At 36.8% G+C, this 18,417-nt stretch overlaps 1 protein-coding gene across 1 annotated transcript in view; it reads left to right on the forward strand.

Annotated features, from left to right (window-relative positions):
* The window catches only part of LOC124793072 (armadillo repeat-containing protein 5-like), a 220,018-nt gene that overhangs the window by 167,860 nt on the left and 33,741 nt on the right, over positions 1 to 18,417 (forward strand). The window contains exon 10 of the mRNA XM_047257992.1: positions 1,106 to 1,319. Coding sequence (XP_047113948.1) covers positions 1,106 to 1,319 — 214 coding nt within the window. The remainder of the gene's footprint in view (positions 1 to 1,105; positions 1,320 to 18,417) is intronic.

The following is an 18,417-nucleotide window of genomic DNA, read 5'->3' on the forward strand; positions in this document are numbered from 1 at the left end:
TCATAGTTTGGGCCATCTGGATCTTTCCCTCCACCAGAAGCTTCTCTGAGCTATGTAGATCCTTGCAACACATAAATTGCTCCCATAATTAACCTGGGATCGATCTCTGACAACCCCCTGCCCCACACCTTCAACCCAACAGTTTTCACCTCTTTCGTTCTGTCATCCCCTGGCTGTGACACTCGTGCATCATATGCCCAGTTCATGCACCTATCACTCCTCCCTCCTGCATTCCTAGCTGGAAAACTATTTGTCTCTGTCTAAGCCACCAGCCACCCATCATCAAAGGTTTTCTTTGCTATTTTGTGAGTTCCTGTTGATGACTCAGTGCTTTGCGTATCAGTGAGTGCTCTCCTTTACTCTGAACATATTTAAATTCTACCACAACTTTCCCACTGAAGAATAAAATATCTTTTTTGTAATGTTAAAAATGATTGAGATCATTGAAAGTTGCTTGTGTACCGTATTACATGCAAATGTGGCATGTCTTATGTGGTGCAGAGTATTGGATCAGATAGTCAGCGAAGTGTCATGCAGAAAAATATAATAAACAGTTTATCTGTACACCAAAAAGTACACCTCTAATAGGCTGTACTGAGAAAGCTGGAGAGATATCGTTGGCTCAGAAGGAAATTAGAATTTAATGAAAGAGAAGGAACATTGTCAGTGGATTACTGTGGATAAGCCACTACAATTTATTTAGTTAGATTATAAGTTTTTAAATGTTGCTGTCAGTGTTTAAGATAGTATATGAAATCTGCACAGTGTTCACAGTATTGTTGTGTGTATGGGCATAGTTTTTCATTATAGCTGACACAATTGTCTTGAGAGATTCAGGAACTGTATTGATATTTTAGATAATACTCATTTAACATTCCGTCTCAGTTGCACATTTTTAATCATATTGCATATTTTGATCACTGTGGATTACCCTCAGAACTAAAATAAAGTATAACTAAGTAGCTGCATCAGCTACCCATCTTGTCCATTCAGAACCACATATCGTAGTACTAGATGTACAACTGATATGAAACAATAAATGAGAATTATCTTAAGCATAGTTTTTATGTAGACTCGTTACTGATGTTCTTTCCTTCTGTAATAGGAATACATCAAAGCTGCGTAAGTTGTTACTTGGATGCCATGCACTGGATATTATTCTATCAATTTTGGACAGTCAAGATATGGAAAAATGTTTGAAATATGCTCCCCACAGCCTCCATGCTCTCTGCCTTTCACTCAGTATCAGCAATCCTGCTGAAAAGAGACATTTCAAGGAAGCATTAACTGAATTTAGTCGCTCAGTTAATGATTCTTCGGTAAGTACAAAAAGAAATCCTTCGTGTATCACTGTGTGGTGTTATATTTTGTCATCATAATGTCAGTAATTTATACTAAAGACAGCACTTTTATACTACACAACTTAAAAATAAACTTCAGTATAAAATAAAAGGTAACATAGCATAACCCACAGTCAATTGAAAACAAAATGATATTTAAAAAATTGAAAATTTGTTTTAATATATACGCTTGTACAAATTTCTATAGATGCCCTTCTCTGTGTGTCTTCTGTGCTATGCGAGCGCATGCGCACTCTCTCTCTCTCTCTCTCTCTCTCTCTCTCTCTCTCTCTCTCACCCACACACACACCTTAGAGCTACATTGTGCCAGCTGGATTGCTGTTTGACATGTAAACTGGGGTGAATGATTGTCAAGTCAAGTGAGTGAGGGGAGAAAGGAGTCATGGAATGGGAGGGAGGGTTGTGGAAAGGTGGCTGACTGCTTAGAGAGAGAGAGAGAGAGAGAGAGAGAGAGAGAGAGAGAGAGAGAGAGAGAGAGAGAGGGGGGGGGGGGGGAAGCAGATGCTTCAGATAGGAATGTGACACACAGGGGAGGAGGGTGGATGGGTAGGCCATGGCAGAACAGAGGAAAGAGAGGCTATGGGGAAGAAGGTGTGGGTGCAGGGGGTAAGTGGAGATTGAGGCTGAGATCAGGTTTTCAGGAATTAAGAGTTTGTTTTTAGGATAACTGCCATCCACATAGCACAGAGAACTGGTGCTCTGGGGAAGGACTCAGATGGCAAGGGGTGGTGAGCACATTGTGCTTAGCAGCATGCTCTGGCACTGAGTGTTCAACTCTGGTCTTTGCCATATTTTGGCAATGGCTGTTGATTTCAGTGGACAGTTGGTTGGTAGTCATGCTCACATAAAATGCTGTGCAGAAATTTCAACAGAACTGACATGTGACATAGCTGCTTTCACAGGTGGCTCAACCTCTGAAGATATTGGATAAGAGTGTGATCCAAGTGTAGTAGGGTATGTTGCATGAGTGAATCAGACAGGTCTTGTACTTGGGAGTGGGTGTGGCGTAGGGTTAGATCAGAATCTAGTGTAGATTGGAGGTTGGGTGGGCACCAGAACCGTATGTTCCTGGCAAAGGATATGATTAAGTTGTTTCAGTCTGGGATGATATTGGGTGATACGGTGCTACTTTGCAGCTGGTTCTCAGAGTTAGTGGGACTCGCACTTGGGAGGGCGACAGTTCAATCCCACGTCCGGCCATCCTGATTTAGGTTTTTCATGATTTCCCTAAATCGCTCCAGGCAAATGCCGGGATGGTTCCTTTGAAAGGGCACGGCCAACTTCCATCCCCGTCCTTCCCTAATCCGATGAGACTGATGACCTCACTGTCTGGTTTCCTCCCCCAAATAACCCAACCCCAGAGTTAGTGGGTGGATTAGGTGCAGAAAGTCTGTTTGATACCTAGGTTTGGAGGATAGTGCCCATCTGTGAAGGTCTCAGTCCGACCTTCAGCATACTAGGAAAGGAAATTTTTGCCACCACAGATGCACTACTCAGATTAATTAGTTGTGTATTTATGCTGAACTAAATTTTGGTTCTGTGTCCTACTGCTGTCATTTAGTTCATGCAGTGGGCATAGCACTTCACTAATCATATAACGTTAATGTGTATTTGGTAAACTTTTGTTTGTACTCTCACCTTTTGTTTAGTGAGCCCATAACTGTTTTATAAATATCATTTATTGATGGGTTAACTATCCATCATTCATTGTCACTTTCACCCGTACATTTCTCCACAGCACACACACTCTCACCTTCACTATTAATGACATCTGTATTGTTAATTTCCATTCATACTCCTCCTCCACTCTACTTATTGCACATGCACACATTTCTCATCATTGGCATTTACACTGTCACTCATTGCCTCTCCTTTATAAGCCTCTCTCACTCCTGTGTATTTGTCAGCATTGTTAATAACAGCACTAACCTTCTTTAGTTCATTCTTGAATATGTTGTTTGATTCAAGGTTCAGTAATATAAAGATCACAATATTCCTAATCAACAATGAAATTTCATCCTGAATGAGTTAATGCTGTCCAATTTCAAGAGGGCATCTGAAACCATGTACTCACTTCCACACCAAACTATGGCCCCATTCATATTATCTGCAAACATTGGTGATATGGTCTGTGACTTTTCAGAAAATAAACAGTGCCTCTACTAATTAGTAATTTCTCTGTGGAAATATGAGCTACTATGTTCAGTCTTATTCCATACATCACCTTTCACAGGTCTTCTTACATCAGATCGCTAGATCTGAATACCAGATTTATTATTTAATCATATCAAAAGAAAAATTAACCAGAGAAAACAATAAAATTATAAGACAGATTTGATAGCTAGTACTTTGCCCAGTAGGAGAAATTTTTAGTACTACTAGTAGATTCATTTAGAAATCACAACACTATCATAGCATTGAGAACTAATAATTCTTGTCTCAGGGAGAAGAGAGGGACAGGTTGGGGAAGTTTAAAAAGGGAGGGAGACTTCATTCAGGCCACAACAAAGTTATATACAGGAGGATAACATTGTCAGCTGCTTCGTTAGTTTCATGTTCCATGGATCATTTTGCACAATAAATCATAGTGATGCGGAACGAGTCATTTTACATTATTGTCGGAACAACACAGCATAAGAATTGCGAATATGTTCCTGTGTATTTAAAAGATTTTGACTGACAAGTGGGGTACCAACTGCCTCATTCTACCTTCCTCCGCACCTTTAAAAATTTTCCCAAAACTTTTTGCCTGTGAACATATTCATGCTTTTTTTAATATAACACATCTCAGACTCCAACATAGCTGTAACTTGCTCACACCCAGCAGTCTATCATTGTAAGTCACTCATACCCATCCGCTCCCAGTTGCCCTTCTTCACTCACTCATTCAGCTCAACTCATTGTCATTATCTCTTTGCGTCTCTATGTCACTTTCACTTTTGTCATAGCCACAATCCCCGTCACACTGCACTCTGTCCTACTATCACAATATCCTCTCACTGTCACTGTCTCCTTCTTGCTTTCTCTCACTGCTAATATCTCATCCTTCCTTCCTCCTGCTGTTGTGTCTTCTCAATGTCACAATTTCTCTCTTCCTCATTGTTATTGCCATATACACTATCTCTCATTGTCACTTGTTATCACCCAGTTCCACTTTCTCTTCATTCCGACCCCCCCCCCCCCCCCCAACCCCTCCACGGCACTGTCTCTTTCACTCTATTCCCAACACTGTTCCGTCACTATCAAATATGTTCCACTGCCACTGTGTCCATTTCTTTCTCTCACACTGCCGTTGTCTCGTTCGCTCTTTCTATGTCACAACCGCTGTCTACTATCTTCCAATACTTATTACTTTTCTGTCTCTTTCCCACTGCCACTGGCCTTTCTCACCGTAAAAAGTGTGAATGTATGTACATTAGAAAATTTTTGGGAAAATTTGTGAAGATGCTGAGGAAGGTAGAATGGGGCAGCTGGTACCCCACTTCTCAGTCACAGTCTTTTAAATAAACAGGAACATATTTTAATTTTTTGTGCTCGTATAGGAGCATTTTTCTGATGGTCCCCTTCTTTCCCTCCTGCAGCAGGGCATGCAACTCATATAAAAAGAAATGTATTGGTCAGTAAAATTTAGATAAATTGAAATAATGCAAAACTAATTTTACACCTCAGACTGCATTTTATATGCAAATATTTTTGCATGTGCTTCAGTACAACGTGGGGTTCCCAGATGATAACGGAGACACTTTACAGCATATTTCTCCATGCTTTGTCACTTTATAAACTATGTTTTCATCTCACACCGGTATTTTGTACGTACAAGTAGGATAACTTTAAATATCCGTATCTTGGACCCAGATGAAGATATGAAGAAAATTTTCAAGATGGTTTGAGATCAATGTTTTAGAAATACATCATAAGAACTACAGCCATTTGCTATAAATAGCTGTCTCAGAATCCCTGGCTGAGTTTTGGTAACCAAAAAACAAATTTTTGGGGTGTTTCTCAATAACAGATAAAGGTTTTTGAAAATGGAGAGATGGCTATTCTTCATAAATTTTGTAAATTGATGGTTGAGTGGGGGAAAAGAAAGGCAAGAGATGAGACTGTTGATGTCATCTGCATTGGGACTTTATGTGAAATCAGTAGTGATGAGTGAAAATGTCTGTCAGATTGGGATTCGAACGTGGGACTACTGCTTACTAGGCATTTGCGCTAACCACTGTGTCAACTGGACACAATGTTTACTGCCATTGTGTGGACTGTCTTGGCATGCCTCTCGGCTGACCTACATTCCCACCTAGTGCCACCTATCTGCAGTCCTCATCCACGTCCTCCATGCTCGCTACTTTGAGATTCCTGCTGAGAGGTTTGCTGATGTAGTCCATGCATTTGTGATAAACAAAGTGTCTGGGTGTTGCAGTGGTTAATGCAACTGCCCTGTAACCAGGAGATCCTGGGACTGAATCCCAGTTGGGCATACGTTTTTCACTCGTTGCTGCTGAATCCGTGTAAAGCCCAAAGCAGCTAACATCAGTAGTCCCTTCACTTCCTTTTCCTTTGTTCTCATCCACCTTCAATTTGCATATTATATTTAATAGCTGCAGATTTCGCTTGGCGTCTCTTCTTTCAGACATACCCAAAAGAACAGGCACCACACATTCGTATTCTAGATAAATGCCTGGAGAATATACTGTTAAAATTTGAGCAATTTGCTGTGGTTATTAATTACTTAGATTTCACCTCATACTACTGGATTTCACGTGCAGAAGTTGTGATTGTTAATTATTTATATTTCATCTCATACTACTGGATTTCATGTGCAGAAGTAGGGTAACTTTGAACCTTTGTAACTTGGAGATGGATTAAGATATCAAGAAAATTTTCAAGGTTGCTTCAGATCAGAATCTTAGAAGTATATAATAAAGGTTGCTTGAGATCAGAATCTTAGGAATATATATCATAAAAATTTCAGCTGTTTGCTGTGCATAATCATCTTGGAATCCTCAGCTGGGTTTTAGTGTAATGGTGACGACGGAAAGGTAGTAAAAAAAGCATTCTTGTGGTGTTTTCTGATTAACTGCCCATGCACTAATGTTGCTTCCATAAGCCCCATCAAGTCTGCTGTAAACCACAACAAATTCAGAAAGGACTAACTTATATTCTCGATTTTCTGAAGCAGGAGGAAGTTTGTAATATTCATACTTTGACGCTGTACTGATGGATAGTGACTCTAAGACAATCCTTCTGTTGGATATTCAAATAATCCCTAGCCCAAGGGCTATCCTAAACATTTGACCTTACCTTTTTATGGTCATTAGAATCTGAGGCACTGGAAAATTCCATTTTTATGCTTGACAGTGTGGAACATATTAGATTTCGCATGCTGTCCCATGTGTACTGATTATTTTGTAAATATGGTACATGCTGGACGCTTCTAAGTTCTTTTGAATTTGGCTCTAAAGTTTTTGGGTGTCTGGGACGCCCACAGAGAAGGTATTTGTTTGTACTTTATACCCACTGGAAAATTAGTAAATTCATAAAATCTTTGAGCAGTGATGCATATCAGAAAGACAAAGTGACAGGAATTGTTTCTGAATTAATGTATCAAAGTTCATTGAATTTATTGTATTTCCAAAATACGACAGCATATTGATATCAGTAATTAAATTTCTGACATGGGTGGATAAAGAGAGTAGGGCACTAATTGATAATGTTTTCTTAGATGAAGCTCAAAGCAGAAAAATAACTGCGTACTCAGCAACAAGCCCTCTCTGATCATAATGCACAGTTAGTTAGGGTAAAGAAGATTGTTGCTAAAAGCACAGATACTCCTCTGTGGAAATCGGAATAATTAATGACACCAGGCCAAGAGATGATCTGGGATGAAATTTATGATGAACTAAATGCTGACATAAAATTTAATCTATTCCATGACAAATTCATATAATTATTTGAAAAATGTTTTCCTCATAAACTAATCAGAAAGGACATTAAACAGCAGTGTAAAGAAGAAGAAGAAGAAGAAGAAGAAGAATCACTAGAGGCATGAAAGCCTCTTGTGAGTAGAAAAGCGAAATATTTCAGTTGGCAGCGAGAAGTAAAGATCCAGCACAAACTACTCAGACTTATTAAGAATATTATTAAAAAATCATGGAATGTGTACATTATGTAATTCTGACAACAGACGTAAGCCTTTGCGGAAGGAAGTGAAATGAGAGACAAGACAGCAGGTGGAGGATAACATCACTATTGATTGAAATGGAAGGGTTATAAATGATCAGTAACAGGTAGCAGGCATATTTAATAATAATTTCTTAAATGTTTAGAAAATATGGAGAGAAGCAGTTAAGAGAAAAATTCAAAGCAGTACATTGAAAAAACAAATCTCATAAAACTGAATCAAATGGATATCTCACTCAGTTCTCTTTCTGAAATTAAGAAAATTATATATTATTTGAAATAAAAGCTTTTGTTTATTTGATGTTTCCAACAGTATATTAAAAATTTGCTCCCATACCATAATCTCTGTCTTTTCTGTAATATGTAATGTATAAACAACACAGGACATTTTTCCAGAGAGATTGAAATGCCATTATTAAACCTCTCTATAAGAAAGGTGGTAGGGGAAATGTCAATAATTAACAGCATATTTAACTACTGAGACCATTTTCCAAAATTTTTGTGATGTGTTCTAAAATAGTAGTCCACCTGAGTAACAACAATATCCTCAGTAAATCACAGTTTGGAGTTTGGATTTAAGAAGAATTGCTCAACTGATAAGGCCATTTACACATTCGCTCATCAGAATTTACAAGTGTCAAATAACAAAATAGCACCAGTTTGTATTTTCTGTGACCTATCTAAGGTATTTGACTGTGTGAAGCACAATATTCTCACAGATAAACTGAGATTTTATGAAATAGATGGTATGGCCAACAAACGGATTATGACATGCCTAACTAATGGAATGAAGAAAGTTTTACTTTGTAATTCAACTGTCTTAATCAGGAAAGATGCCTTTGACTGGGAAAAAATCATTTATGGGATTCCCCAATACTCAATCTTAGATCCACTGTTGTTCCTCATATACAGGGTGATTCACGAAGATATAGGTCCACCAATGTTTAGTTATGGAGCTATGGCAAATAAAAGATTTTGCCTGAAATTTAGCAACTTCGCTAATATGAAGCCATCACAAAACTGTAAGAGGTTAAAGTAAAGCACAATTTCCATTTATTTTGTTGTTATTGATCTGGTGAATGTAATAAAACACGTCCCAGACATGTATCTGTGGTAGTTTTCCAGAACATCCAAAGAAGCAAAGACGTAATTTCGTAAAAGTTTTAATTTATTAACTACTTTGCCCAATTCTTTTTTTTTTTTTTAAATCAAGACAATTTACAAAGTTTTCAATGGAAGTTGTAGAGAATTTAATTTTGAAACAGTGATGGTAATAATGTTAACTGAAACTGAACGAATGTGTCAGATAACCTTGTTAAACCAGAGAAAACAAAGCTCATTGTTAAGGAAATTGTACAGTGTACATACAATTTCACAATCCATTCACAATAAATGCTCAAAAATGTCTCCACCGAGTTCAATGCATTTAGCTGCACTTGTATGAACAGATTTTGTTTCTTGTTTCAGTATTGTTCCTGATTTTGTCTATTGCTTCTCTGGATGTTCTGCAAAACTACTGCTGATACCTGTCTGGGACATGTTTTATTAGATTTGCCATGGAAATTGTGCTTTACTTTAAGCTCATACAGTTTTGCGATGGCTTCATATTAGCAAAGTTTCTAAATTTCTGGCAAAATCTTTTATTAGCCATACCTCTGTAACCAAACATTTGCAGACCTATGTTTATATGACTTTGTTTCTTTAGCTATACTTGTTGAATAACATATTAAAATATTTGCCTATCTTCGTGAATCACTCTGTACATAAATGACCTCCATTTAGTATACAACAAGCAGAATTAGTTACTTTTAGAGATGACACTAGGATTGTAGGTAATACAAATGTACATACACCCACAGAAGAAATGATGAATAATGTTCTTAAAAGTAAGATTGATTGTCTTTTATTGTGAACGGTTTCACTCTTATTTTTTTTTTTTTTTTAATACATGGTGGAGAAAAATTGTGTGATGAAATTTTAACCCTGGATAGCTGATGCCAGTAGGAACCAAAATTACTAATGTTGTGTAATTCGACAACGTACAATTTTTAAACTACGGAAACTTGGTGTCAAACGCTCCAATTGGCCGTGGGATTACCCTGTTTCCGGATGCTCTGGACGTTGGGGCAGTGATGAGGCAAGGGATGTTTGTATGTGTGAACCAACAACCATAGTGCTGTCCGTCAACTAATGAACAGCAATGGGGCAATCCCACGGCCAATCGGAGTGCGTGGTGCCAAGTTTCTCTAGTTTAAAAATGGTATGTTGTCGACCTACACAACATTATCAGTTTTGATTCCTACTGGCATTAGCTATCCAGGGTTAAAATTTCAAGACACAATTTTTCTCCACCCTTTATTCAGTTCTGCACGTCTAGAGATACTACACAAATAATAAATGTAACACATACATGATGATGAAATAGTAACTAGGGTGGAAACTTCAAAATTTTTGTGCACCTGTATTGATGAAAATTTAAACTGCAAAAAACACATTTTGGAACTTCAAAACAGCTTAATTCAGCCACATTTGAACTGCAAATCATTGAAAATCTTGGGGCGAGAAAAATCAGTTGATATTTTGTGTATTTTTATTCACAAATGTCTTATGAAATAGAATTTTTAAGATCTTTAAGAAAAGAAAGTATTCATTGTTCAAATATGTATTATAAGAATAACATGTGGTTCACCCTCACGACCCTTTTATAGACATCCGTTTGAGAAAAGTATATTTATTCCCTCATGAAGTTTGTTCTAAGTAATCCCCTGTAGTTCAAAAGGAACAGCTATGTACATAACTACAATACCAGAAAAAAAAATGATATTCAACACTCCACATTAAGGTTCTCATTAGCACAAAAATGGGGTGTACAGTGTGCCATCAAAACTTTCGATCACTTAACCACTGATATAACATGTTTGATAGACAGCAAAGTTAAATTTAATAACAAAATGAAAAAAAATTCTTTTTGAAAAGTTCTTCTATTCCACAGATGAATTTCTATTTTTGTAATGTGTGAAATGTGATGGGGTAGAAATTGCTAACTCACTGATGAAACTAACTAACTAACTAACTAACAGTATGAGTTGCACAAGTAATTAATTGTCTGCGCCCGGTAGGTGAGTGGTCAGTGCGACATCAATGCTAATGGTCTGGGTTTGGTTCTCAGCTGGGTCTGAGATTTTCTCCACTCAGGCAGTGGGGATTGTGTTGTCCTAATTATCATCATTTCATCCCCATTGACGCACAAGTCGCTGAAGTGGCGTCAAATTGAAAGACTTGCACCCGACGAATGGTCTACCCGACGGGAGGCCCTAGTCACATGACCATACAAGTAATTAATTGATGCTGGAATGTTCAGTACACTGTCACACTCCTACTTCTCATCAGATAATCAGAGTCTGAACTTAAAATTATTTAATGGACCACCACTATCTGCAAAATATCAAAGTACCCACAATCTAGAATTTAACTAAGTCCATTGACTGTCAGGATTTTTCTAAATCCATCCTCAGCTAGAATATTTGTAAGACCCACAGCCTAGCAGAATTGCTCCACACCCACCTGTGTGGGTGTTACAGCTTTTACCGATGCCTCATCTTTTAGTCTTCATCTTGTTTGTCCCGGCTTCTTGAGATCTCTTAACGAAGAGACACGATATAACAAGTTCCATAGTGATACAGTGAAGTTACGCAACAGTTGATGATTTAACATTTGAAACTGCTGGCTTATTGGAATTTATGGAAAGAAAAACACTCTCATGCTCTCAAATGTAACATTTTGTGTGTGTAATGTCACTGATAAATTAATTAAGCTGCATTAAAGTGTTGCTAGGCAACATAATCAACATGGTGATACGCATCTCAAATAAAACTGAACCTTGATATTTTAAATAAACTTTCGGTTCATTTTTGTCAAAATCAGTAGTTGTCTCAAAATTAACTCCCAACTTAGTGCATTAAGTCTATTGTATGCGATTTACAGGACAGTTCGATCACGCACCGGCGTGTAATGTATATCAAATCGAGCTTGCAAGTTTCAGTTTTCCCTAATGGGCTAGACGACTCTTTTGTGATAACATGATCTTACGTAAAGTCTAACTGGAACTGGATTTGTCTCCATCCGAGTTAAAATCATAAAAATAAAATTCACTGCACAGGTCAGCAACTGTATACATGCACTTTTGCGCTCCAAATGATAACTTATCTCAGAATAAAAGCCACACATTAATTCACACTTTCTTCATGCATACAAAAATCAAAACACTTTTATATTAAACAGATAAATTATGGCATGCAATTACTAATTAAGCATTTCCAATTCTGAATAAACTTCTAAAACTTGTGTTTCATAATCAATAAAATTTATCGCCTGAGAGAAACTATTAGTTGGCTAAAACTGATTCAGATTACAGTGAACTCGTGTCTGGATGATGATGTCATGAATCGACACTTGCTTGGAATGAACGAAATACCTGTACTGAAAACTTCTGGCTGTTGAGTGATTTACTGACTTTTACAACAAATTTGGTGCCCCTTGCATCGCTAAACTGCTCTGCCAATCTGTAATGTTGCGGAAAGATTCGGGATTCACTGGAGCTTGCTAGGGTGGTGTACTGTGCTGTTATACCTTAGTTCAGGCATTCCAAAATTCATACCACAAGTTGTAACATACAATTTACATCAAATTTTACATGAGTAATTGTAAGTGGGGGCCTAACAGAAATTGCCCATTGGAATGAATCTCCAAAAGTCAATGAATTTGTTTGGATTTCACTTTCTGACATGATGCACTTCACATTCACTATACAACACATGCACAACACTTCACTATTTGGTGAGAAGCCCTTTCAACTGGCTGCACAAGGCAGGGATTGCAGCCAGTTCTGATAGAAAATGGATAGAACTGCAACCTCCACCGAGCCATATACGAAGCTATAGTTGGCAACACAAATCTTTTTGTTGACTTGCAGATAGGTATTCGGATTCGGAGATTTTCTCTTGAAGGTAACTTGACTTATTTCTTCTTCAGTATATTCAATATAGAAAATACCATCAACTAAATTACAGTCAATGCTAAATATAGGTAACCACTAACTTCATGCAATAATGATCTGGGACTACATTGCCCTTTATCATAGAGACTGTCAAAACGTCGCCTTCAGAGTCCAAGGTACATGTTCCTTCTTTTAAATTGATGACTGCTCCAGAATCACACAAAAAAATCTAGACCCCAAATGGTATTGTCATTCTTGAAACAATTAAGAAGGTACTTTCTGTTGAACCCCCCTGCATCATAAAGTTGACTCATGCTTGCTTTGAGACCTTTTGCGCTTTCACACTAAATGCTCCAGATACAGTACATCAAGTAACGGGAAATGTAGGCACTTTAGCTCCTTGACTAATTTGTTTAAAACAATCTTGCATCATTACGCTAATGGTTGCGCCAGTATCAATCAAAATTTTAACATCAATACCATTTATTACTGCTTGAACTACTGCCTGCACAATTCATCCACACTTATTCGAAATATAAGGTGTTTTCCAATCAGTTGCTCCCTTAGGTCGGTATTATCATTATACCTCAGTACATTCACTTTAAAATGATGCCTGCCCCTCCTCAACCTCTCCAGTCAACCTAGGAAGGCTTTTGGTGATGGTTATAGTTTAATCTTTCAGTAGATGTCATATTCGGTGGTTCATGTACTTCAACAATATGTGCAGTATAGTTGGAATTTGGTGGTTGTTCCCTTTGCAACTATATTGCTCTGTTACCAAGTGGTATTGGTCCTTGCAGTTGTTGTGGTTGTTGAGTTACATTTGCATCCACTCATCGAACTTCGGGAGTCGAAGTGTCTTTCGAAGGTTGCATACTATCAGAATTGTCTTCTGGGCATATATATCACATCTGTGTGAGTTACCATACTGATTCTTTGAATCATTCTGTCTGTGCTTACGAATTGGTTTTCATGCGCCAATCTGATTCACCTGATTATTATTATTTCCATAGGTTTCTTTAGCATAATAGATGTTATGTTTATATTGATTATTATTATTGGATTTACTATAGCCATAAGATGTCGCTTGTCCTCCTTCATGTAGTATAGGTTTAGGATTTCTATCTCAGTTGTCATTATTGTTATTATTATTATTATTATTATTATTATGTTGTGAGGTAGACACTTCTAGCATCATATTGATCGAATCGACTACAGACAGGAAATGTTCCACGTCATAGTCGGGGACATTTATAAGTTTCTCACGTACATGAATAGGTATTCTTCCTTTCAAAATACGTATCACTTCCCTATGGGAAATAGGATCACTCCAGTACCTAATTTTATTAATGTATTTTTCGAAATACTGTCTTAATGAACCTCGTTTACTATTATAAAATTCCGGTTGATACACCTCCTCTCATAGCCTCTCTTGTTTGCTACTCAACCAGTATTTCTCTAAGAAAAGTTGTTCGAACTCCGCACATGTATTACAATTCTCACTTGCTTCTGCAGCCCACAGTGCTACTTCATCTGTGATCTTGGACACAATAAATTGAAGTCCGTCATGTTCAGACCAACTGCAAGTAAAAATAGGCTTAAAATTGTTGATGAAAACTCTTGAATGGATGTCATCTTTTTCAGTTGAAAAGGTAGGAAACTGTCTGCTTTTGAATATGCTTGTCTCAACCTTTAAAGATGAGAAGTACCCTCTTTGGACAAAAGTGTCATTTTCATTTCCATAACAGTCACAAAATTTATCGGGTGTATTCCCACAACAGTTACATTTTACTTCACTACAGGATTTATTATTCCTTAGCCTGTCTTTGGAATAGTTGTCTTTAGTCAATACATTTTGTGAAGATTTTTGTTCTAATTCTGACAATTTACAATTTGTTTCTCTTTGCCACTTAGGTAATTCTTCAATTACTTTATCTTTAATAGCCTGAAACTCATTAGTAAATAACTTTAAAAGTTCCTCATTTTCAATTTGGTTTTCCTTAACTACCTCAGCTTGTTACAACTTGAGAGTGGTATTGACTTTTTCTGCAATTTCCTTATTTTTAACTTCTATCCACTCAGAAAGATCAATATCTATTTTTTTTAGTTTGGTCCTTTAAATATTTATCTATACCCTTGCAAGTGCTTATTTCGAATTCTGACATATTTTTAGACAGATCCTCAATTTGCACATTGGTCTCCAAGTAACTACTTTCAAAGTTACAGATTTTATCTCACAAATCACTATGCCCCTTTGAAATAGTTTCACATTTATTCTCCATCTCATTAACTGTACCCATAAATTCGGTGTGTAGGTTAGTCATATCCATGGAAACTTTTATTTCTAATTCACTAAATTTAATATTTAATCGTTCTTCCCACTCTACTTTTAGGTTATCGAATTTCTCATTTAATTGTCTGTTATCCTTTTTAAGTGAAACGATATGATTTTCAAATGACTTGAGCTTGTGGTCAAATTTTTTATTGAGTAAACCCATTTGGGTGTTGACTTTTTCAGTTTGGGAATCAAATTTAGTATCAAACTTATCATTTAAATGTCACATATTCTCAGTTAACTGACATTGCATAGTCGCCATGAATTTAATAATATCATTATCTTTAAGCTCTGTAACATTTGATGTTAAGATTCACACTTTACTATGTAACTTTGGTATTTATAGACTCCTGTATATTACTTTTTCTACTTGTACTCGGGTCTGCTTCTACTGTCACCTCCACATCAATGAATTACTATTGCTTAAATTATGTGATGGCTGTCCTACATTTACTACATTTGAGACTCCTTCACCAAAATTTTCCTCACTCAAATTATGTGATTGCTGGTCCATAATTGGTTCCTGAGTTACCTCCTCATGAGGATTATATCCACTTTCACTCCCCTCACCCATCACTTCCAAACTCTGGGTTGCATTATCTCGTGCTCTCCTTGTTTGGGTATACATTTTTCCTAATATGTTTATACACATTTAAAATATCGATATCAACACAACACATCTATCCTACTCATACCTGCGAGTACCTCACGTTAGCTGTGAATACTTACCCTTTCTAGCGGGTCAAAGCTCGTGCCTTGGATCTGAAGTTGTTAGTATATCCTTTTCAGGCCCCACGTTGCAGCCCAAATATTTACCAATGCCTCTTCATTTAGTCTTCTTCTTGTTTGTCCTGGCTTCTTGAGATCTCTTTATGAACTTGCGGGACTAATCTAAACATTGCTTTTTTCCTGTCGCCTTTTATTAACTTGTTGATCCTCTTCCTATATTTTCTGTTGTAGATACGCTATCTTGTTTTCACCATCTATCATATTTTTAAATTGTATTGTTTTTCTTCCATGTCCTGTGTACTTGTAGAGAAAATCTGTTCCCACAGTTGTGTTGGTCAGTCACTAAAAAGGGTTGGATAACAGTTTCTCCACCCCTTGCTTACATCTCATGCTACCTCCTTCATGACCGGTTTGATTAGAGTATCTCTCCATCCACAAACAAATGTACATTTGCCTCATCACTCTCATCCACATTAACATTACTATTGGCACCTTCTTCATTATTAACTTCAGTCAGTAACCCAACCACTACATTATTTTCAAATTCTGCCTCATTCACAGCATTTGCATCAAATAAAACCACAATGGCACTTGCTACCATATGTGCAAGTTCATCATAATCACTATCACACTTCTCTGCATCTCATTCTACCATAATGCCACCCTGTTCTTCACTCATTTCTATTAAATTAGATGCCACTGCATCCACCTTGTTATTCTCACTCGGGTTTCCAATCTCCCCAACTTATTCATTCTCAGTAGGCCCATCAGCTGTTTCAGGACCATCACCTGCCACCGTCTCAGATACTGAGAATGTCTGTCTATTGCTCAAATCGACATTATCAAGTCCCGCATTATTTTTGTTAAATAACCCTCTCACTGTAGCAATTACTTCATTATCAACAACACTGTTACCTCCTACAACCCTCAATTGGTATTCACATTTTTATTAACCTTAACTTCCAAATTTCTTAATAGTCTTACTAGAATACCCATAGCTGTACCTCCTTTTTTAGCATAGTTATCTCAATGAAACCTGATCTGTCCATGTCACTTATTATTATTTAACACTTGAATGTCTGGGCAGAATAAAAAAAAAAAAATATGGGAAAGATAGATTGGTGCCCACCACATAGAGGTAGTGTTGAACCACAGACAGGTATAATGAAAAAGAATGGTAGAAATATTCAGTTTTTGGATTAAGTTCTTCATCAGAAGTACAAAACTTCTACCCAACTACTCGTGAAGGACTTAGTCTGAGAGCTGAATACAGTCCATACCGTTTATAGTGACACCACTTTTAACAACATATTGGCTGTAAGGGCGAAATCTGATGGTCCCATCTAAATCCTATGTAAACAGTACATTTAAAAAATCACTTATGTGTTATCGTATATAACAATATATTTTTTATTTCATTTTCAGATAAATATTTTGGCTGTAACATCCAATGTTCATTTTTGATTGTTATATAATTGGGGATTACTAACAGCAACAAAAAAGTATTTAATGTTGAAGAAATGTCACACATTATATGAGAATTAGGAAACTGAGTGTCTCACACTCAATGATTTCTATGATTTCTACAACTTGGAAGGACAGAGAGAAAATACAGTCTCTAAATTGACTATTAAGAGGCATTAATATGAATGTTTCGTCAAATGCAAAATCCAAACTCCAAAAAGCAGATAAAAATTAAAAACCCAAACAACCATCTCTTTGCTGTGATTGTAGAAAACTAGGAAATTAATTTCCGATATGAGTTTTTTAAGTAAAGAAGTAGAATAATAGTGTGTTCATTATTGCTTTTTGTGGTTATGGTTGTTGGATATTTTCAATGTATTAGGTACAGCATGTAATGTTTGTACATTTTAAAGTGAAACATAGGAAAAAGTGTATGCCTTCATGTAATTTATGTACACAATACTGTCTTTTCATTTTGGTACTATTGATTAATTTTTTTAATACAGTAACTGGAACAAAGTTTTGTCATTCATGACTGTTATGCTAAACAGCACTTACTGTAAGTTTTAAACATGGTCAACATTTCATCTCATTCATTATCTAAAACTGTGTTTGACATTATTGAACAGTTTATATTGTTGCTACTGTGTTCTTCACTTATTAAAGATTTTCACATTTTGCTGGCATGTTATTGTGGTATGTATGCATAAATATGAGAAAAATTCCTTTTCAGCCCCTCTCTACAAATACTGCATTGTAAATAGTGTAGGTGTACTGTATTTCTGATTCATATTGAAGTTTTAACTCTGTGGCAACTTAAAATTTACAAGGTACAAATTTTTTATAGAAAAACAAAGCAGAAACCCAGTTTGTGCGACTGTCGGCTGTAATGACTGTAAACCATCAGCCCTTCAACTTCATTATAACCAATTTCAGCTTTATTTTGAGCATTCTTTTTCATTGTGTCTTTCCATAACTCTATGCCTCCTCTACGTGACTGGTAGCATTCTGTTGTTTCCATACTGTTTTTACTACTTAACACTGCATCAATATGACATACACTACATCACTTCTGCTACCACTGTCCCTTATGTAATTCCTACTCTTTGTCCTGTCCTCTGCCTTGTTTCTTGTCCCATCTCAAGCTACAGCTGAGGCAAACCCCAGTTTTCTTGAGTATGTCTGGGTTTCTTCCTTCTGTCAGCTTTATCATTCGTTCATTTTTATCACTTCTGCGATAGTCTTTTTCTGATCATGATTATTGCTACCCCTCTAGCTTATCTTCCCCACCAATTATTATTAACTCTTCTATGATTATTATGCACGCAGTTACATTTACCCTGAGCCTGACT

This window comes from Schistocerca piceifrons, chromosome 1 (assembly GCF_021461385.2).
Source record: "Schistocerca piceifrons isolate TAMUIC-IGC-003096 chromosome 1, iqSchPice1.1, whole genome shotgun sequence".
Taxonomy (NCBI): Eukaryota; Metazoa; Arthropoda; class Insecta; order Orthoptera; family Acrididae; genus Schistocerca; species Schistocerca piceifrons.